The 23,327-nt window shown below is 41.8% G+C and overlaps 1 protein-coding gene across 14 annotated transcripts in view; it reads right to left on the reverse strand.

Moving 5' to 3' along the window:
• Positions 1-23,327, reverse strand: part of MAGI1 (membrane associated guanylate kinase, WW and PDZ domain containing 1) — a 671,552-nt gene that overhangs the window by 25,675 nt on the left and 622,550 nt on the right. For 11 of the 14 annotated variants that reach the window (XM_034658615.1, XM_034658612.1, XM_034658611.1 and 8 more), the window contains 4 exons: positions 17,958-17,989; positions 7,057-7,273; positions 3,168-3,251; positions 225-316 (listed from right to left, as the gene is read on the reverse strand). In XM_034658615.1, coding sequence (XP_034514506.1) covers positions 225-316; positions 3,168-3,251; positions 7,057-7,273; positions 17,958-17,989 — 425 coding nt within the window. The remainder of the gene's footprint in view (positions 1-224; positions 317-3,167; positions 3,252-7,056; positions 7,274-17,957; positions 17,990-23,327) is intronic. The other 3 variants (XM_034658619.1, XM_034658614.1, XM_034658613.1) reach the window with 1 other exon arrangement.

Genomic DNA, 23,327 nt, shown 5'->3' on the forward strand with positions numbered 1-23,327 from the left:
ACTTTTTATAAACACGAATATAAACTTTAAAGAAGACAACTTGTCTCTTCTTCCTCAAGACAAAAGGAGCTCCACAAAACCCAACGAATAACCCACACTGCTCGAAATGAAACAGTCCGTGTTGCGTCTAGCTGGACCCAAATCTTGGTGATTTGCCACTGCTGCTGATTTGCTTTGATATCTTAGAAAACAGCACTGGGGGAAGAAGCAGACAAGAGACTCACAGGTTCCCCTGGTTCATTTCCACCCAGAATCCTAAATCCAAATCCAGTCTCTTTTCTCCAGAGGAAGATGTCCTGTTCTTGGTAGTCTGGAACTGCAGAGAAGAGAGAAGGAAGAGGAGTGATTTCTCTGGTAAAAGGAATCATACCGTTAAGGCGAACACAGAGGAATAATCCTGATGGTGCTTGAGCAGATGACAGCTTTCCAACAGTGAAGGAAGCAAAATGATCTGGATGGGTAAAATAACAGAGGACACTAGGCAGAAACAGTGGGACCGGTCACCGAGTCCCAAGTTTTTTCAAAGGACTAATCACTGTTTGATAATTCCTAATCAAGCCCAAGCCATTATCCCGGACTAAGCCAGAAGTTGGTGTTGACCACTGTCCTTGGTACTGTTGCCAGAGAAATTAAGTAAATTAAAATCATCATGTGCTGGACCACAGAGTGGCTGCCCATGTCTGAGGAGGGAGCTCACGCTGAGTCACGGTGACCGTGGAAACAGAAGCTCGCTCTTAGGATTTAGAGGCCCTGGTAAGTCATCTGATGTTACACCAAGTAGAGGATGAAAGAAAACAGCTTGACTTAAAAAGAGTTTTCAGTTTTTTAAAAATGTCACTTTTTTCTCCGAGTAATCAAGATCAGCAGCCCAATAATTTGGTTTTGTTAGATCATTTTTGCCAAAAGTTACTCTTGAGCATACTAATATTTTCAGTTTTCAAAGTTTATTATGACTTCAGTAGTATTAGCAAAAAGGAGCCAGCCTTCCATATTCTCAACATGAATGGTGACTACAAAACCGTTCAATGTCAATTTTCCATATTTTCTTATTTTATCAGTGGTATGACTGCTTTGCTCCAGAATTTGCCTATAATATTTTAAAATGGTAAGTATTAAGTTATTGTCCAATAACTTGATATTTTACTCTTAAAACTCAGTAATGGCCTGAGCTTTAATATAAAACCCTCATTTATTAGAAGAAAAATCATTTCTGTAAGACAATGCTCACTATACCTGAGATTTACCTGAAATTGTTCTGTGTACCGCTCTGCTACTTAACTAAGGTAATAAGTTATTTCTATTTAATTCTTCTTTAGTATTTTCACATATACAAGAGTTTGTTTTATGGTCTTTAAAAGGACACATCTTTTATTTAAAGAAAAAAAATGGTTTAGTGGCAGTGAATCCTAAAGGAGATTTTCAAATACTGTTCTACATTCTTTCTCGTTTATTTAATTAATTGGGTTTGGGATTGAAGGACTGTAGGCCTGAGAGTTGAATTCTCATCTTCTTCAATTTTGTACAGTGGGGTATGGAAGAAGAAGGTGGTTGTTTAGATTTCAAGTTGGCAAGAGTGACTCACCCACTACCTTCAAATGTATGGTATATGAATACACCAAGAGAAAAGAAACTAAATGAACAGGTAAATACAAGTCAGAGAAGTTTGAATCCAATATTTTTGCCTGAGCTATCTTAAGGCCGTGGGCTTTTACACACGGTGCTTTATGCCCAGTGTTTTTTTATTATAATTGCAGAGGCTAAGCTGCAAGACTCCACGGAATGTGCAGTTAAGCTACATCATAGGACTCCCCTAAACACAATTTGAGAATTATATTTTCTTGAGCACGCTAAGGTAACAATATTTTCCTTCTGTTCGAGTAGCTGGCTACAGCGTATTTGCTCTAATAGCCTCACTGAAACAACAAATTAAATCAGGTTGGGACTCTGTCTTGGGTTCACTCAAGCGGGAGGATTATTTCCAAAATAGACCACGGGTGCTTTCCGGCCTGCTCTAGGTTCCTGGTAGAGTCGGCCTTAAGTCGGCTGAGCCCTTTGCAAACAAGGGAAGGATCTCTGCAGAGACTTCCAGCCCCTACCCATTTTTCTCAGCATCATTTAACACAAGAACACTTGCTCATGCTATAGTGACACCAAAGGTAGCAAGTTTCCTCCTTCTTTGCTCATTTAGGTAACAGATGTCGTGGGATGGGTGGTTGTGGCCAAAAGACGTAGGCTTATCATACAGTTTAGTCCATAGGAAAATAGCATTTGCATCTCTCTCAGAATCAGTGGGGGAAATGGCAAATTTATTTAAAGGGCTTCCTGTTGAAAAGGAAGATGCCCAAGGACACCAAGGATGTTGAAGATGCCAATGATGAGCTAGGAAAACACAGACACAAACACGATACACCAACACAGACGTGTTACAAAGAAAGTCTTTTGTCACCTTGACTTTGGCATTTTAACTATTACATTCTTCCACCAAATTCCATGTACCCAAATATATGATACAGGTGATAAATCAGCAGGGAACCATGTTACAGAATTATAGAATTTCTCTCTTTTGTGCTCTCTGCTGCCACTTCTTCCCAGGGGCACTGAGGTTTCTAGACCACTCCCCCAAAATGGTTTATTCTCTTCTTTATTTCAGGCAGATTTCACAAGAATGGAGCTTTTAGGAGGCAGCAGGGAAGAATTATCTTTCTGATATTCATATCACCTTTTTTTTTTTTTTTTTGAGTCAGACTGAATCAAAAAGAACTAAGAAAACTTTGTCCAGTTTTCTTCCTTTTTAAGCCCTTGCTGAGGAGACAATGTCAGCAGTTACCTCCTTTGGTAATGCCAGGGACAACTCAACAAAGCAGTCAAAAGACTTCCTTTGATAATTACAAAGAATGGAATCACCAGGTTTGCAGAGAAACCTCCTGGTGTCTCCATTACTACAGACACAAATTTCCAGACTGAGATAAAATGTGCCCATCACTTTTTATTTTATCCTGTCTTTGGTCTGTGCTTGGTCAACAAGAGCACCATAACACTTCTGTTCATGGAACTTCTCTTTCTTCCTTCCCTTTTCTGAGTTTTTCCCCAGCCCCCCCAGGGACCAATGGCAACATCAAACAGTATGAATAATAATGGAGAAATAAAAGTTTTCAGCGGATCCTTACTCTGACATTCTCCAAAACTCGTGGAATTGATCTCTCTTTCTCTTTCCCCCTTGCTCAATCCCGATGCAGGCGAAGGCGACATGGCTGGAATATTAATTTCACAATTTTGCAAAGCTTAATGTATGTGCTTTCTCTTAGTTCATTGTAATTTAGTTTTGATTGATAAGGAACGTGCAGTTATGCTTTCACAGTAAAGGTCATGGCTGCTGTGGATTTTAAAAGACTATAGTTTGATTTCGGGCTTTTTTTTTTCCCCCTTTTTTCACGGTGCTCTTCTTGTCAAAAAGCTGGTATTTAGAGTTGTTCCTCTGAGAATTTCATACAACCACCATTACCATCTTAGACTCTTCATTTTTAATTATACTCTAAAGTATGCATTTTCATATGACCTTGTTTTAATCATGTCATGAACTTTAGGTTTGTCTAAACCCTGATTTCCTTTTGAAAAAAAAAAAAGAAATTAAGTATACTTCTGTTACTGCCACACTAGAGCATTTATTTAAAGAAGTGTCAGATTCCCAGTGGAATTCATTCTTGCACTAATACCTGTTCAGACGAATTCTCTTGGCAATTCAACCAAAGTAGTCTTTTTTTTTTTTTAAGGTAGAGAGAGGGAGGGGGAGGGGCAGAGGGAGAGGAAGAGAGAGCATCTCAAGCAGGCTCAACGCACTCAGTGCGGAGCCCGACACAGGGCTCGATCTCACAACCCAGTCCAAAATTAAGAGTTGGATGCTTAACAGACTGAGCCACCCAGGCGCCCCCAAAGTAGTGTTTTATTTAGAGACACAAATCATCCAATCTGGCCAAGAACCGAACAAAACACAAATAAGAACTGTCATAACAGCTCTTAAAATCTAGAAGTACAGCCAACATCCTTAAACTCACAACAATAAAGGATCCCACTGACCGATTCCCAATGTGTAAGTATGTTTCTCCCAAATAGGACAGGTTTACAACGTTGGTAAAATAGCTTTGACTTTTTCTTTCCAAACTATTTTGTGAACAGGTGCTGTTTCAACGGCAAGCTTCAGACTTTCTTTTGTAATACACACTAGTATATGCCAGCTGGTCTTCCTGAACATTTACTGATTAGATTGCATCAGTGTCATTTTTAAAGACATGTGAGCAATTGATATGTTCCTAGAGAAAAGACAAAGCAGGCAACATGGCTTTTAAAGGACTTCCATGCTTGCCTTTGTTTTTAATTAAACATTTAAGCCCTTCAAAGGGATTTATTAACACATCTGCAATTCATATTGATTCATTCTGACACTGGTGTTTTGACAGATGGCCCTTCGAGAATATGTATTTTGCACAGCATTTAGACCATGTGAAGGAATCTGATCAGGGATGGTGTTAATCTTCTTCACTCTGCCTTTCACAATAAAATGAAATATAGGACAAATATATTTTCAAAATAAAAAGAGGATAACATGGGTCCATTTGAAGCGTTAGTCTGGACTTCAACTTCCCTGTTTTTTCCTGGAGTATGATGTTCGGTACGTCTTGGGGGAAGGGCAGGGAATCACATCTAACAAGGTTACATGCTCTATTCCACCCCCCCCTTCGCCTGCAAAAGACAAGATAAAAAGCAACCTAAGGCAACGGGAGAAACGGACCTGGGATAAAGCAAAATACTGATTAAAAGACAAGATTGATGTAGGTTCATTTGCAGGTACTGTGAAAGAAGAAAATCTCTGACAGAGACCAAATAATTACCATTGGGGGGAAAAGTCTCATCATCACCCTCATTGAGTGGTGAGGGAAAATCCATGTGAATCTTAACATCAATTAGGTTGCTATGATCACTCAATTATGGAGTCCCCAATCACCAAAAAGAAATTGATTCTTATTTGTGCTGCTGGATCCTAATCCATAGATGTTATAGAAAGTGAAGACAAAACTGGCCCTGTTCCAAATATTTCGGTTTGGCAGCCACCTGAATAATTCCGATGCTTAAAAATAAGCAGCTAGCTGTGGGGTAAGAATACATAGTTTACTTTTTATTTCTGGTAAAAAAAAAAAAAAGCATTTTTGGAAAATTGGAGTCAATACCAAATTCTTAAGGAATTTTGCTTCCATTGAGGTGAAAATGGCATTTGAGTGGGAGTCTCCTATTAAATGGATGCCTGAGGATGGTCTGTCCATCCGCGATGCCCCACCAGCATTTCAGAACACGAAATATTTTATCACAAAAAGATTCACACATGAGAAAGTCATAAATGTGTACTGTATTGAGAAAAGCAGGAGCTTGGTCAATAAAGCAATATCTCAACATCAACTGAAGTTGGGCCATTGATTGGAGGAGCCACATGGTTAGAGAGAAATGTGAAAAGAAATGTGAAGATATCCCTCTTTGGAAAACATTTGTTCAATGAAATCACTACAATTAGTGAGAAGACACAGTGAGAACAGACCCAGGTTCATACTAAACAACTCATGCTTACGAGGGACGTTCCACATGGAACTTCGTTTCCTCTGACCCTCAGGCATACTCTAGGGGTCTTTCTAGACTGGGGACTAAATAAATTCCTACTCAAATTATCTGGCTTTTGTCAGCATAGCGCACCCTTAGCCACAACCGCTTATTTAATCCCCCACACTGTTAGAGTAAAAAGGCAATATTTCTCCCTTGAGGAGGAAAAGGATGGAGGGACTCCTGAGTGACTTCCAAAATTTGGTAATCATCATGACTCCAGACTTGCCTCGTGCCCCCTAACTGCTGAAGTTCACCCAGTAATGTGGCCAACTTTCCTCCTCATGCAGGGATGCTGGCCTTGCTCCAGACGGCAAAGGAAAGGCTTCATAGCCAAGATTCTGAGTGGGCCGGCAAGACGGTGGGGTTATGGGGGCTTTGCCTGAGAAACAAGCATGGCTGTAGCCATTAGCAAAACTTGTGCTGGGGCTGGGGGCTGGGGGGCACAAAGAGGATAGGCAGAACGATTCTCTTCTCTCTTCTACTTTTAATCAGACCCTTCACCAGACCTCATTAAACAGTCTCTCCAATCCCACGCCTCAAAGAGAAAATGAAGTGCACCTCCCACCTCCAGAGTGGACTCATCCTGACCAATCATTCGTACTCATGAGAAAACGTCAGTTATAGCATCCGCCCAAGTGGGGGTTCGTCTGCATCCCCTAAGATTCAAGCACCTGGGGAGCTTCTGTTGATAACGGTAGGATAAATGATTATAATTTACCGTGGACAGTCTTTGGAATCATTTCATAATAAAAAGTAAGAAATAAAACAAGAAGGCAATGTTAGGTTTATAAGGGCCAAAAAGTTAGGATGCACGCCATCATTAGTTCATAGTTATCAAAAAGGTGAAGCCGAAGGAACACACTTAACCAGAGTATAAATAATTAAAGCACAAACCACTCACTGCTTTTTTTTTTCCCTTTCTAAGGGGAATGTTTAAAAAGAATGATGATAAAAAAAAAATGACTAGTATTCTTAAAAACTAGGAGACCACTAAGAAAGCATTTAATCTCTTCTCATTACTCCTGCAATCCAAACCAATTATATTTATGTCCTGTTGTACATCAGAGCTGTTTCACGAGAACATGCCACAGTCTACACGGGAAAGAGTTAATGACATTGACAGCAGCTCTTATCTGCCACTTCTTTTAACTGAAGGGAAAAATAAATCTGTTTTTATTCAGGCCCTTTATTTGACCACCATCCCCATCTTGCCCACCTCAAACTGAACACATAATGGATCCTTCATGAACATCCAGCAGATTCTATCACTATTCTGAGAAGCTTTCGCCTCTCACTGTGATTTACGTCTACCCCGTTTATACACTGAAAATCTATTTTCAAGAAGCCTCAAGAGACAGCTGGAGCCTTGGGCAGGGGTCTGGGGAAGATAGGAGCCAGGGTGCTACTCACGTCGGTTTTCATACATGCTCCTGGACTGGGCCCAGATTTTAAAAGGATCTGGTTTTTTCTGCCCAGAGCCGTCGGTTTGATCTGGAGCGGGGGCCTCTGCAGGTGGGTACTCAGGGAGCACCTGGGTGCTGTGGCTTGGGGAGGCCGTGTGCAGGCTCCGGTGGCTGGAAACGCTGTGCTGAGAACTATTCTGGCTGTCTTTTCTTTCCAGCGGTTGCTGAAAGCAAGCGAGTGAGAGAAGCACGGTGAGAAGATTGTTATTGGTTCTCTGAGTGGGTGTTTCCATCAGCTAGTCTCTGTTCAGCACGTCTACACACACATACATAAATATATCAACAACATTTTGGCTTCCATCTTTCTCCAGCTAATGCTGCATGCAGATAAATCCCCAGGTGATTGGCAGACAGAGAGAGGGGCGGACCAGATGGAAAGACATAATCACAAACCATATTGCTCTCTGGGCTGTAGCGGAAAACAAATTCAATTTTCATCGCAGGTTCCCAGCGAAGACACTGGGCACATGTATTACAAGATGTATCAATTTAGCATCCTTATTTTTGTCACTGTTGTTGTTTTAAAAGGTCCTAGGGCAAGGATAGAAGTGGGGAGACCTTAGGAGATTGCTCTAATTATTTAGGTTAGAGAGGATGATGGCTTGGCTCAGGGTAATGTGACAGAGATGGAGAGAAGCGGTCAGATTCTGGACACATCCTGAAGGTCGAACCAAGGGATTGGTTAATAGGTTGCATGGAAGTTATGAGAGAAAGGAACCAAGGATGGCTTCAAAGTGGGGGGAAGGGTGGCTGATCCAACTCGAAGACTGACGTCACCTTTTACTGATACGGGAGAGATGATGGGGTGATTACTTGGGTCCTTGAAGGTGGAAGCATTCAGTTCTGGACTTATAAATTTGCGCTATTAGACATCCATCTGGAGATGTCTAAATAGCAACTGGGTACATGAGTTTGAAGTTCAGGGGAGCGATACGACATGTATCAATCACTTCAACATCCTTGTGTTTTTGACAAAATATGTTGAGACAAAATACCAGGGGTGATTTAAATGTAAGGCTATAACATCCAGAAGAAATACCACCAGGGCTAAAAACGTTCTGGGACTTCTCATTTTGTATCTTTCGATAATAAAATGCCCAACTTTTACGAGAAGGTTTGCCAGAAGTCCTACACTATAAGGGAAAGGGATGAGACCTTTAAAAAAACATGCCTAGCATTCTGTGTGCACTGGCACTTATAAGCATATAAGTAATTATCATATGAAGAGCTTCCATAATTCTTAGCTAATCAATTGTGCAGGCATTGCATTTCACCTCTTGATCTCCTGACACTGCTGTTGCTTAAAAATCAAGATCAAACTTTATATATGGGTTGACCTCAGGAGGTCAGCCTTGTTAGATTTGCAACCTGTCCAAAGTCCAAGCAGTTTTCAAAGGGAAAGAGTTTCATGAAATTTCAATAGAATAAGCAGGTTCCTGTTCCTTAAAACCTGCTCAGCAAAAGACTCTTCCTATTTTATGAAATGCTCTTTCTTTGAATGTTGATTGAATGGAGAGCAAAACCTAGTGGGAGGAAAAATACTTGGTAGGATATGAAATAACTTCAGTTCTTATTTTCTTGAATAAAAGATGCTGGTAAGCCCAGGTATTTCGTTTCCCCCATTCAAAAGAAAAACTCTGGAATCCTGCCTCTCACTTAATAGATGCTATGTCCCTATACTTATCTGCTTAAGAGCATCGTAAAGGGACAAGAAGGGGTATCTCCACCCTCTCTTACAGAACCTATACAGCTATGCTTTTTAAGTGATTTATAAGATCTTTGACCCAGAGCATTTCAGTTCCTTCAAGTTCCGTATAGCATCAGAATCTTCCTCTTGGTCTTTCAATCAGTCCTATCAAAACCATTCCTCACTCTCTCTGCAGGTATCCTTCACCTTTCACTTCCCATCTACATGGAAATTTTCAAGGTCCCCTTCATTTAAATATCAGCCCCTTGACTCCCTCCCCTTCTAGCCTTTGCTTTGAAGTAAGTATCTGAAGCAAAGCCGAGGAGGACAAAAACTTCATTTACCCCTGACTATTACAGATTACAGATGTGAGTATGGATTTTGGCAAGGTTTCAAAGTTGAAGAAAATTGGGTACGTATTTAATGAAGGCAAGATAGACCACCTAAAATTGTATTTGGTGTGCCTGCAGGAGAAATTTGAGGCCCGTATTCTAAACTACCAAGGAGGTCTTGGTAGAACTAGGAGAGGCTCAATTCGCTCAGACTCCAGGGGACCACATACTCTGGTGAAGGTGCCAGGAAAATACACTGAGTTTTGGGCAGGGACAGCCACCACCATCCCCCATATCACCACTGTTCCCTTTTGAGGACGAAATGCTCAGATTGGACCTAGATGGATTAGAACTCCAAGGACTTGGAATAAAACCTGGTTCTGCTAACTTCCAACAGTCCTCCCTAACAGCAAACTCAGCTTTTGGGGCCAGCTCTCCGATTTCTTCCCCAGGAAGCTCACTAGCTGTCTTCTTTCTTCCCCTGGAGACATGCTGGAGACGTTCAGAGTCAGAAAATGTTCATGACAGATACATCCCCCACTCTCTTCTGCATGTGGGTGGAAATCTGTGTTTCTCTTCACTGTGGTCTTTACAAGGGTCTCCATTATAAATAAGCACATGCAGCATCAGCTCATTTTTGGTGTGCACACTCTAGCATAGAAAGAAAAAAAATGGGGTTCAAGGTGCCTTTCTCCCCCCCTTATACTTCCCTGTATTGTCTACTTTTTATAATATATAGATAATGCCTGTTATAATCAAGACAAAATTTAAAGCTATTTCTTTTTTTTTTTAAATTTATTTATTCGACAGAGATAGAGACAGCCAGCGAGAGAGGGAACACAAGCAGGGGGAGTGGGAGAGGGGGAGTGGGAGAGGAAGAAGTAGAGCCTGATGTGGGGCTCGATCCCATAACGCCAGGATCACGCCCTAAGCCGAAGGCAGATGCTTAACCGCTGTGCCTTCCAGGCGCCCCAAAGCTATTTCTGTTTTTAAATAAACCTTGGTAAGGAGAATTAATAGAGAACATTACTTTCTATTTTTTACATTTTTTTTTAGGATTGTATTTTTTTTTTTTTTTAGATTTTATTTCTTTATTCGACAGGGATAGAGACAGCCAGCGAGAGAGGGAACACAAGCAGGGGGAGTGGGAGAGGAAGAAGTAGGCTCATAGCAGAGGAGCCTGATGTGGGGCTCGATCCCGTAACGCCGGGATCACGCCCTGAGCCGAAGGCAGACGCTTTAACCACTATGCCACCCAGGCGCCCCTAGGATTGTATTTTTAAAAAGTACTCTCTACTCCCAGTGTGGGGCTTGAACTCACAACCCTGAGACCAAGAGTTGCACACTCCACCGACTAAGCCAGCCAGGTGCCCTTCTTTTTTATTTTTGGTCATGTCTTGTTTTTGGTCTCCTCTCAGAAAAGGAGGAGAAAAGATAGTTTAAATATAAAAGCAAATAATTCAACAGGTAAAGGACCTCTGAGTTCACCCAGAGAATTGCATCCCTCCATTCAAATGCCCACTTTAGTTCCTCAAATGAGTGGCAAATGCCAGATTGTGGGATTGGTCCACTGACACTAAATTCATTTCACAGTTAGTCAGTCACCACCCCTGCAGCTTCAGGCTCCCTCGTGTTGAGATTCCCCTTCACAAAGCCTCCCCGGGATCCAGAGAGAGCAGCACTGCAGGGTTACCTGAGGGAACGTCATACTCTTCTTTCCTGGGGTCACTCTGTCGTCCCTGGAAACTGAACTATAACCTCAGCCACTCACTCCCTCTTTCTGAATTGGAGAAAATTTTCTTTCTGGCAACCTTGCCCCACTGACAGAATCCGATAACGGGCTGGACTTTTCTCCCGCTAAGATTGCACACATGCTTTTACCCACATGCCCACAAATGCGTGTGCACAGATTATGTTTGCCACCTCAAGGCTTCCCAAGACCCTTTGATTGCTGTCCCACCGTAACAAATCTTTGACACGGAGGACCTGGGAAACTCGGGTTTAACTGAAGACACAGCTTTGCCACTACCAGAGTACGCAAATGAAGTCTACCAGAAATGGCTCGGGCCATTTTTCAAATTTGAACACCCTTTCTCTGCTCCCAATAAATGACTCACTTTGGTCCAATTTGACACAAAATGACAGAATGTGGAATGAGTTTGTAAAACTGTCTGTGAAACTGCATTTCTGCATCCCTTCTAAACGCCATCTAAACTTTGTTCCTAAATTTGGAAAACAAAAGTAAGGCAGCACCCTGAGAATACGCTCAAAAAACGATGCCACCACTAACGCTGTCACTAAATGACACATTCTGACCCACACTAATGGGCTAATGCACACTAATCTGGTGGCTGTTTGGATTTTCCCCTGGTAAGATGTAGCCTCACTTTCTGTTTCTTCCTAAGTTCAATTATGAAAACTACTTAATTTGCAGATGCATTCTATATTTAATATCTTGGTACTCTAAGTTTTTTGAAGCTATGCTCTGTGTGTTTGTGCAAAAGTTCAAAATACTCCTTTTCACTTTCTGTGAGCATGCTAATTAGCTGTGATGTGGTCTTTTATCCCATTAGAGCCCAGAACTGTCCAGGAGAAAAGTCAGGTTTACGTATCTCGCAAATGAAGGTCAACACGCCCCCTTCAAGGCAGACTGGATTACCTCCCAGGGAAGACCTGGCCCATGAGAACAAATTCGCTTCTCAACTCGTTATAGCACCAGATCAGAGTTGCATCTGATAGGACTGTCTTTCTCCTCATTTTTCTAAGTGAGAAACTGACCCAAAGAAAAGTATCTGTAGTTAGAGATACGTTTTCAAGTCTGTTATTCTACGCATACTAGCACTGTGCAAGCACCTAGCACACAAATGACAGAGCATCCAGACTAGGCCCCCTTAAGTAACTACCCACATTGCATTTATTCACTCATTCAATAAATATATACTGATGAGTTCCTATGAGCCAGATTCGCAGGGATACAATGGATAAGAAAGGAAGAGATGGCACCTAAACTCTTAGAATTTATACTTGCATATTTAGAGGGGTGTGTGTGTGTGTGATGGATGTTAATCAAATAATCATAACAGTTTGATAACAACATATTGCAATGTTTTTTAGACAGGTGATAGGGTGAGGCTTCTGGAAGAACAGGCCATTAATGGAAGTAGCCCGTGCTCAGTCCTCAAAGCAAAAATGCGTTTGGACTGTCTGAAGAACAGAGAGAAGGCAGGGTGACACAGCAGGGGTGGAGGGTGGCGTGAGAGGAGCTTGGAGACCAGATACTGCAAGGGCTTTGTGAACCACTTTCAAGAGTCTGGGACTCAGTTCAGGGGAGGAGAAATTCACTAATGAATTTAAAGCAGAGATGTGCCAGGAGCCAAGTGACTTCTAGAAAGTTTGGTCTGATTACTGAAGGGTGAATAGGTTGGTGTGGACAGGAGTCAAAGCAGGGAGCCGGTCAGGAGGCTCCTGTGCGGTCTATGTGAGGGACGCAAGGTGGTTTACACTAGGGAAGAGCAGTGAGGAAGGGGGGGGATAAGTGAAGTCAAAGACATTTTGGTTCAGATTCAGTAGGCATTGCTGAATGATGAGTGGAGGGCAGACAAAAGGAGGAGGGAGGGGAGGACCTCTTGGAAACAGGGATTTCTACCTCCCAGCTCTCCAGCTTGAGCAACTAGTTGGAAAGATGTGCCACATATCGAGATGGATATTTCCAATGCGAGCTCCTGCCACTATTCAGATCTTTATGAAGAAAGATTTTTATTTTTAAATATCAGATCAGTTGACTAGGACGAAAGAAATGGGCTCAATTTTCAAAACCCCATAAAAGTCCTTGGCCACACACTAGCCATAAACTTGTCATAAGACCTTTTAAAATAAAACTGTACCAATCTCCCAGCATGAATGATTTCTTAACTATTGACAGGCCAAGGAAATCGGGAAGATGCAGTGGTTTTTATAAATGGAAATGGGGAAAAAAAATCAACTCATCAGTATTTCACGGAATGATTTCAAAATGAAGGTACTTACAAAGTGAGCTGAAAATATTTGCTCGGAAGAGCAAATGAATACAGACAGCACTTAGGAGCTTAAATGATGAAAAGAATTCATGTGGCTTAAAAATGACAAATTGATCCATTTTAAAGCAAAATTATTTACAGTTCACTTATCTGCCAAGACTGAAGGCCACTGCAGTGATTTACACGGACAACAGGAAAAACTCCAAGTGCTGATGAGATATTAGGCCAATGTCATTAAAGGTTGTGCAAAAATCAGAGACTCAAATCCAAGCCAAAGCAGAGGATGGTCCTTGTCTCTTTCTTTTATCCTTTACGGGTCTATGTCAAATAATCTCTTCTAAAAGGGCAGAGGAGAGGAATTAATGGAGAAGAAGAGTAGCAACTGGATATGAAAATGAATTTTGGTTCACACGGAATGTTTTAAAGAAATCAAATACAAAAGCAAAGTCTATTTTCTAGGCTCCAGGGGGTTGAGGGTATGGGTCGCTGTGAGAAGTTGAGGGGCAAGGAGATTTACGGAAACAATCCTAGTCCTTCTTCCCTCTACCACTCCCTGCTTCTCCTGGGAGCCTGCAGGAGCTTTGACGATTTGTACTCTTGCCTAGTTGTGGGACAAGTGGCTCTGAGGTGCTAAGACAACCAGGGGAGTTTGAGAAACAGGCAGGATACATAAAACTCAGTGAGTCAGGCTGGGCTCACTGACCAGGCACATTCCCTGAGAGATCCCTCCCTCACATCTCTTAACAACTGGTTGTCAGCAATGTCCTTAGGATCCCTTCCGGGGAAAAGGAACAGAGGACAATGGAAGAGAAATCTGTCACTATTGCTCCCTTTCAGCTTGCTGCATTTGCTGCAAACAGTTCGGTGAAGAGAACGGGTTTCCTTGGTCTTTCCAATATTTGGTGTCCCCTATATGAAAATCTTCTTTAAGAAGTCTTTTACTTAACTGGGAAAATTTTGTCTCTTTTATGAATATGAAATGCTTTCTTTGATCTGACAGTAACAACTAAGTATATATGGTTTCCTACATTGCTCAGGCTGCTGGGGAACTCGGAAAAATTCCATAGCTCAATCACAGCATCTCAACCTTTGGTCCTTTCTCTGGCTTTGTAGGACTATTTAACTTATGTTATTGTAATTAAGAGCTGAGTGATTTTCATTACGTTTGTCCCAGGTTCTACATGATCTTTCTGCTTTTTATTTTTATTATTTATTATTTTTATTTTTTTAAGTAGGTGCCACGCCCAGCATGGAGCCCAGTGTGAGGCTTGAACTCACACCCTGAGATCAAGACCTGAGCTGAGATGAAGAGTCGGACACTTAACTGAATGAGGCACCCAGGTGCCCCTATCTTTCTGCTTTTGGAACCTGTGAAAGTTTCAGACTTTATGCCCGTGAAGAGGTTCCGCACAGATCTGCTTGTTTATATGGCTACTGTTTGTCTCTCCCCAGCCGCACGAGGACAGGAATGTTTTCTGTGTTAGATCCTGTTGCATACTGGCGCTGGGTCTGGCATAGAGAAGATACTCATTAAATACATGTTACTGAAACAAGTGCATAAAAATTATGGTGATTTGAGACGATGAGTCCTTTCTTTTCAAAGAAGCAATCAAAACATCATGTGTTTGTAAGCTCCACGAAGAAAGGCACATGACCAAATTATTTATCATAGTATTTCCAGTGCCTCACACCAAATCTGACACTTACTAGATTTTTGATACTAATTGCTATATAAATGGATGGATAGATGGATAGATGGACTGACGAAGGAAGGGAGAAAGGGAAGTAATAGTTCGGAAATGAACTAGTGAGAAAACAGAAGCGAATGACGACTTAAAATTCAGGGTTTGGTGTACATTTAAAATTTTAAATTCTCTTTTTTTTAGTTTATTATTTTTTTAGTAATCTTTACACCCAACATGGGGCTCGAACTCACAACCCCGGGATCAGGAGTTGCACACTCTACTAACTGAGCCTGCCAGGGGCCCCTAGAGTTTTAAAATTCTTATTCACAAAATCCTCATGTGTGATTCAGAATGAGAGCTCAGTTAAATAAGTTTCCAGTCAGGATGATTAAACTGGGCCTCAGAATCAGTTTCCTCACAAGGTCTAAAACCTAACAGCAAACAGGTCTTATTTTTGTCTCTGCCATTTGGCAAAAAAAATTCCTAATGTTATGGCTGTCCAGGTATTAAATTAATAACATTTTATTAAGACACCGCCATTGTTCCCAATAAGTATAGAACCCATAACCTCCACAGTTAAACTAAATCTAGTAGATGAAACTGCTTATGAAGAGTAAGCTTAGAGGCTGGCCAGGAGGGGAAACAAGATCAAAAAGTCCCTTTGTTCTAATAAAAACCCAACTACTTAATTATTGAAAACAGTAAAAAAAAAAAAAAAAAAAAAAAAAAAAAAAAGTATGAGGGCAAAAGGAAGCTGTCAGTCACATGAGCCAGCCAACAATGTCAGGAGCTGCTAAGAGAAGGAAAATGGTCCTGGGTTAAGACAGTATATTCACAGAACTAAAGGTGAATCTCGGCATATTACAACCCGGGCACAATCCGAGTGCATTCATTACATAGCCTGTACAACTAACCCTATTTGCCATTATATGGGAGCCATGACATCCAGCTTGCCCATTGGTTCCCCCCAAACCCACCAGAGAAATCCCATCATCATCTGTCTCTCTGGCAGGACATCATCAAAATTCAAACTGGGGAAGGGAACCAGCTTTCAACCCACCTGTACAGAGCTCCCACGGATCACAGATGTTAGCAATGCTCTACTGGCAACAGCAGACCTTGGCTGATAGTCCCCAATTCTGTACAGCAGCTGCCAGAGTGTGCCAGCAATGCTGTGAAAACCATCATCCCCATCCTGGCACAGAAATCAGGTATGGACAAGCCCCAGGCTGGGGGGCTTGTTCTTTCCAAACCCGGCAACACACCAGTCTCTTAGCTTGTGGTAATTAAGAGCCAGCAGACTGTGGGCAAAGCAGTTAAGAACGCTTTTTTTCCTAGGAATGCAGCCGGAGTAATTGGCTTGCTGCTTGCTAATGACACGGCTTCTACAAAAATAAACTGTCATAGGGAATTCTCTTAACTGACTTGGTGAATACAGGCTCTATACCTGTTTGATACCCTTCAAGTTCAGCAGTGAATTCCAAAACACTTTGGGGAAGAAAAGATGCAGATGAAATCCACAAAAATCCTTCAGCCAAGTTCAAACAGGATGCAAACCCGAAAAGAACGCCTTGCTACTTGATGTCATGCTCCCCGTGCAAAACTGCTACCTTGCCCCCAGGATGCTCTTTGTGAAGACCCCATTCCCGTGGGGTGTGTAAAAGAAGTCCGTGCATCACACAGCACACTTGAGGGTGCAGAAGAAAAAAGGCTGGCTAATTGAAGCTTATGTGACACATCTTCCAGATTTGCTTCTCTTTTTCTGAAGGCTGAACAGGTTTCTCACTATGACCCAGGGACGAGGACACACATATGCCATGTGCGTGCATGTACACACACACACACACACACACACAAGCGTGCGTTGGCATCTCCATGGTTCCGATGTGAACACCTACCAGCACTTTTCAGCTGAAACGTTAACACAAACTGACAAGGAAAGCAGCCCTAGAGTCACATGTTCCAGTCGCCACAGCCCTGTGCCACTGGAGTCCCATCAATTATTGCAGGTTTTTCTTTTTGGACAACTTAGGAGCAGAGCTTAAGAACGCAGGAAGCTCCCTCTCTCATCTCCGTAATAAACTTCTGCCTCTCGCCGCCAGGCTTGCAGACAGGTGCAAAGAATCCTGCTGCAGCCCCCGTGAGCTGCAAAGTTTTAAAGGTTTTCCTTTCTCGGATGGCAGAAAGCTGTAAATTTTCCCACCCCCCAAATAGTCTAAGCCACGTGGAAGTACCCCTCTTTATCTAACGTTAGTGAATGGGGAAGCTTCTTTCTCCCAGATCAATTTTACAGGCATCGTAGTTCCAGATTTTGAGTTTTTAAGTAGCATTTTAATTTGTTGTCAGTGCCCTGGGAGCAGAAGCTCACACCACCAAGCAAAACACCACAGCCTCTAAGCTATTAGCTAACATGTCAACTAGGTAATGCATCTTCAGGGAAACCAGATTAGAAAGGACAGCAAAACATTGATTTTTTTTTTTTTTAAAGAATCCTATACCTGCAGCATAATGCTCCTAAAGCTAGCAAAACAACAAAGGACATTTCGACAGCAAGGAAATGTCTTATTCTCAGTGCCGGGGCAGTGACCATTGTTCCATGTGAGCATGGATATATATATATATGGGGCACAGCAATTCTTCTTTAAACCTGCAGGCTTTTTAATTTTGTAAATAATTCATCATCCAGTGCATAAGAAAGCTCAAGGAGAGAATCTGCCCATGTGAACGAATGGAAACACCAGTTAAGAGCAACCCTACTCAGGAAGCAGGTGGCGCTTTTCCCTACCCCCCTCCCAAAGGAAACAATAGCATTTGTATCAAGTTAAACCAGCGAAGAAACTCATCCATTTGAATGAGAGTTGTAATGCATTTATACAGAGAAGATTCCAAACATGCATTCTTTAACCTGGCTTCTGCAGCCTGCCCACAAACCACTAGACAGTTAAAGACAAACCCAATACCTTCTCTATCAAACAGACCCCCAGAACTTAATAAAATGAGCCCAGGCTACTGTCTCCCCCACCTACTCTAAAACACATTTCATGAAGTCAATCAAGCCAGGCAGCGTCCCTTCCCACCACCAGTCCCCTCCCCCCCAAACAAGAACCAAGTAACTGATAAGTCCTTACCGACTTTGGGCTCTTCTTGGGAACTGGCAACCCTGGAAAAAAATGCAAGAAGGAAGGAAGAGGGGAAGAAATCATTAGCATATAAATGTTACCTTTTCCTTAAAGAACAATCCCCAGGTGTTTCATGGCAACCTAGCCATCTGCAGAGTTATGTCAGATTTCTCCCCAGCATCGGAGTTACCAGGCTGTTCATATCGAATCAAAGCAGAGGGAGGAGGAGAGCGAGAGGCAGGAGATCTATCTGCATTAGCTATGCTGGCTTGTACTGCAGCAGCCTGGAGGCTGGGAAAAGAAATTCACAGACCTCAGCGGCCTGGGAAATTGAACACTTGGACAGAATCTCAAATGCTCTTCTGGATTAAGAGAGACTTAACTTACAATTAAGTCCAGGATATTTCCTTTCCACACGATCCACTTGTCAATTGAAGCGGACCAATCAGGACAGAGGAAGGGGTGTATATTTAGTTGCAGAGGAGTACATGGTTAAAATTAAATTTTTCTTTCCTTTTTTTTTTTTTTTTGGGTCATTCCTTTCCTTTCTTCCCCCCTCTGCTTTTCAGGAGAGGAAATGTCTTCTTTATTTGGATGAGCTGAACACCAAAACAAAGACGGATGCTCTTTTGCCAGCAGAGAACACAAATTCAACTTGGTGTAGGACCCCCCTCCAGATCATGGGCACACCTCTCTGTGCATGTCAGTCATCCAAGCACATTCCTATTTAGCTTGGAAAGGATGCTAGCTGGGGTCAGACCCTTAAGGGGAAAGCAGATTGTTGGGGAGTGAATGAGAAATTTCATGGAGCTGAGAGAAGATGAGAAAGGCAGAGGAGAAAAAGGTATTCACTGATCCTAGCGGGCTCTTCCAGAACCCTGTCCTTCATGGGAGGGTGAGAGCTGGAAGGGGCTGGTGATTGCCTCACACTTCTAGAAAAGTCAGCAGCGATTAGGGGCAGCCATATGGGAAATCTGCCAACAGGGGAGTGCAGCAAAAGAGGGCTAGAAAGGAAAAATAAAAGCATATAATGGTGTTTCAAAGGTAATCATTTCTGCAAGCTGCCCTCTCATTTTTTATTTATTTGTTATTTTTGGTTTGAGCGAGGGTTAGCATGCGAAATGCAGATTCCAGCTGCACTGGGCACAAAAGATACAGACTTGGGATCTGATGATTTTGCACTGGCAACTTGAACCTTTTTTAGAAAATGATCCCTCTGTAGTGTGATGATTTCGATGCTTTGGGAAATGACTTGTCAAACCGTGAGCTGTGCTAAGTTCAGCACAAGTAACACGAGGCAACGAAAGTGGGTGAGTAGGAGGAAGCTACCAGAGGAGCACTGCTAACGTGCCCACTGCAAGTGAGGCATGACTTGCCATGGATTACTCGTCCCCAGAGGCACTGAGGACACTCTTCTGGCAAGGCTCATCTCATCACCAAAACGAGGTCACCATGGTCTGGCCAAGGGGCTCTCAGACTTCCGAGTACATATGGAAAACTTGGAGAATTGTTAAAAGTGCAGATTCCTGGGCCCCCCTCAGTATGTACAAATCTTCTGGGAGATTCTGACAGGAGGTCTGAGGACCACATCTAAGGAGACTATGGGTATTACTCTTTCAAGCTGGGCGAACTCAGGCAGCCTTGAGTGGGTTGCTTCAGTGCCTCAGTTTATGAACTGGAGATACTCAGGCTCACCTCACAGGATTAGGACCATTTGGACAATGAGGACAACAAACTGGAAAGCCTCATACCTGGCACAGAGTAGGCCCCTCAAACGTCAACCATGACACCTTACTTTGCAAATTTACACCATTCAGAAAGGAAGTGGTTACGGTCACCTTCCTCTAACTAGGGAAAGTCATTTGCCCAACATGCTAATACAGAAACCGTTGTAGGGGAACTATTTTACCTATGGATGAGAATAACTGTGTTGAGCAATTTAGTTGTGTCATTATTCTTTTAAAATTATTAGATGCTTTTTATGTGTTCATTAATGTGATTCCCTCAGGGAATTTTATTAACTTATATTAGCATTGGTCACTGTACAGACTTCAAAATTGTATAATATTACGTCTTTGAAATCAGATATTTTCCTAATTCAGACTGACCTTCTTAGCTAACTGTAAGAAAAAACATTTCACTGTGGTTAGCTATTACCAGACTTGACTTCACCGAGGATCCCAGTGACCCTCTATAAAAAATGTGTCCAGAATCTCCAAGTAGGAAGGGGGAGTCAGGGAAAATAGCTTTGATCTGTATTCTGCTTATCATGTATAAAGCTGACCATCTTAGGGGCACCTGGATGGCACAGTCAGTTAAGTGTCAGACTCTTGGTTTTGGCTCAGGTCGTGATCTCAGGGTTGTGAGATCAAGCCCCACATTAGGCTCCATGTCTGCTAAGGACTCTCTCTTCCTCTCCCTCTGTCCCTCCCCCTTGCTCTCTAAGAGTAAATACATCTTCAAAAAAAAAAAAAACCCCAAAAACCTGACCATCTTAAAATCCCTGTCTCTTAAGATTTCACGTATAAAATAAAGGTACTTTTCTTTCTCTATCAGAGAGAAATGCTCGCCCGTTGAAAGATGCAGGTACAAGAATGCTCACTGCAGCATTGTTGGTATAAAGGAAACCGGGAAAGGGCTAGAGTTCTAAATAAACGATGGAACAGCCAAACTATAAGGCAGTCTGCAGAGGTTAAAAGGGATGGGATGAGCTATCTCTGTGTGTGACATGGACAGTTTCCAAAACACAATGTTGAATGCAAGCAGCACACTGCAGAATGGCAGGTACAGGGGGAGACAGGTGTAAAAGACACTCAAACACATGCCCAGGGTCTGCTCTCTATGACTGTCCACACCAAACTGATAACTGGGCAATTTCTGGTGAGCAAGGAGGGGCAGGGATCGGAGGGGCTAGCGTAAGCAGACTTGGCCTTAATCTAGAACTCTTTATCAAGAACACCATATTCATATCTTGCTGAGGCAATAAAAGAGTTATCTAAAAATAAACATTAATTAATTAATGGCCCTTCCATTAATGGTACAAAACCGACCAGTCTACAGCATACTGGATAACAGGTTTAGTCTGCTTCCTCCAAGGAAGCAGTTCATACAATATTCCAAAAGATCCCAGATCAATTGGCACCACAAGTTGTATTTTATAACAAATAAGAAAAACTTCTTCTAATTTAAAGAGGAATTTGTTCCTCTTTGCTACCTTCTTTTTAAAAAGCCACCCCTTTTATAGGAGCCAAAACTGGCCACAAATTAGTATTCAAAATGTCAACACTGGAGAGCCTGTACTCGAGTGCTTTTTAAAAAAGAGAATCAAGGATTTGCTTTAAGTCCACATAGTCATTAAATCTTAAAATCTAATGAATATGAATGCTGGAACAAAGCTCCTGATTACAATTTATAGTGTACTTTAGCCAAAACCACTCAGATGGTTTGAAAACAGCTGGGAGACCTAATGGAAAATACTCGGAAAAGGTCACCATGTAGCAGAATTTTCCAAGACCTAGCACTGGAAGGGGGACAGAAAGCAGCATGGTCCCACACTTGCCAGCAAGACACTGGTTTTCCTAAGACAAATCACACTTTGGGTTCCCAGGAGCAGCAGGATCCTTGTGTTGTACACATCGTGTTACATGCTACGAACGAGGCATAGGTGAAGAGACCACACCTGTCTTCGTGGGTTCACCAGTTTCCTTCAGAGAAAGGAAGGGAAATTTCGAGAAAGTCTATGGATGGTACCACCTGCTCTTAGAACCTAGAAGGTAGCAAATGCTATTTCAAAGGTGTCCCAGAAAACTTTTATGGGGAAGGGTATATTCAAAGTGTGAGTCTAAGTGTGATTTATAGAAGTGAGAAATGTTGGGACCCGAATTTCCAAAGTTCCCTATGAAAAAGATGTCCTTTTGGAGAAAACAAATGGCAAATTCTCTGCTAGTGACTGGAATCTGACCAAATAACTGAAGAGAACTCTTTCCTTTTAAATATCAAGACCATAAACTATTCTACTGAACATGTTCTCCTAGAACTAAATGGCGAATGTTATTCTCGGTGAAATTTTGTAATGGGTGTATGCAACAATTTATATGAAAAAAGAAAAAATATAATGGAATAGATATGCATTTGGAAACAAAGACTAGAAGGTTTCATGCCAAAACAGTGTGTTCTTTGGCTCACGGGATCATGGATGGTTTTATTACCTATTTTAGTAACTTCTACAACAAGAAAAGCTTTATTTATTTATGAACACACACACAGACACCAACAGATACTACAATTTAAAAAAGCCGATACTGTCTTTTTATGTAAGATGAATGCAGCAAATTTCAGAACATTTTACTGCTCTTCCAAATCTTGAGAGCCATCACTGACCTCTACATCCTCCAAGAACTACTAACTTTCCCCCCAAATGAATGTATACATACGGTTTCTTTAAGTACTGCTGTTGAGATTAAGACTCGTGTTTCTCGCTGACAAAATGGATACAGGGAAGACATCGATAGCTCAGCTACGCTACCAGGGAAAGCCAAACACAAGCCAAGCACTGCCCTTCCAGCACAGAGATAAACAAGCCTGAGTTGTAGGAAAGAGATCAGACTTCTTTGGACCTAACTTCCTCCAGGTTAAAGGAAGTGAGAATGTCAACCAACCTCACCCACAGGAAGAATGAAGAAAAATCATGCCAAAGGCTTTGAAGGGGTGAATTCTAAAGTCACCATCCTAAGCAAAGTGGATCTACAAGTAATAAAAATGCAGTATGCCATCAATTCACATTTTTTCATTGTGATATTCATTCTGCTTTGTACTTGATCTCTAGATTTAAGCATTTTAATAGAAACATTTTGGCTTCTTCCTCAGCATTCTAACACACACTATGTCACTAATCCACATGTCACTGAACACATGGGATTCTTTAGAATTTTGCATTGCAAAATGTTTGATTAAAAACAGCACTCGTGTTGAATTAGGTAATGCAATGTGCAAGGAGCACGTAACGGTTACATATATTGAGAGAGAGAGAGACAGATAAACAGAGACAGAGAGAGAGAGAGAGAGAGAGTGATTCACTGATTGAAGCAATCAGGTAGTTAATTCAATGGAGACCACTGAAAGCCACAGAAAGAAGACTGAGAACTTGGTCTGGGGCTACTCATAGATTCCAAACAGAATAAAACTACTCCTGAGCACATTTTCATCTCAGACCCCACTAACTTTCCTTCTCATTCTAAAACACATCAATACATAATCCTAAATGCTGGACTCAAAATTATAGCTGACTTTAACCCAGTAATCTCACCATTTAGAGTCTGTATTCAGGAAACAATCAGAGAGACTCACCAGGATTTATCTAAAAAGATGTTCAACATAGTC

This window comes from Ailuropoda melanoleuca, chromosome 4 (genome assembly GCF_002007445.2).
Source record: "Ailuropoda melanoleuca isolate Jingjing chromosome 4, ASM200744v2, whole genome shotgun sequence".
Classification (NCBI taxonomy): Eukaryota; Metazoa; Chordata; class Mammalia; order Carnivora; family Ursidae; genus Ailuropoda; species Ailuropoda melanoleuca.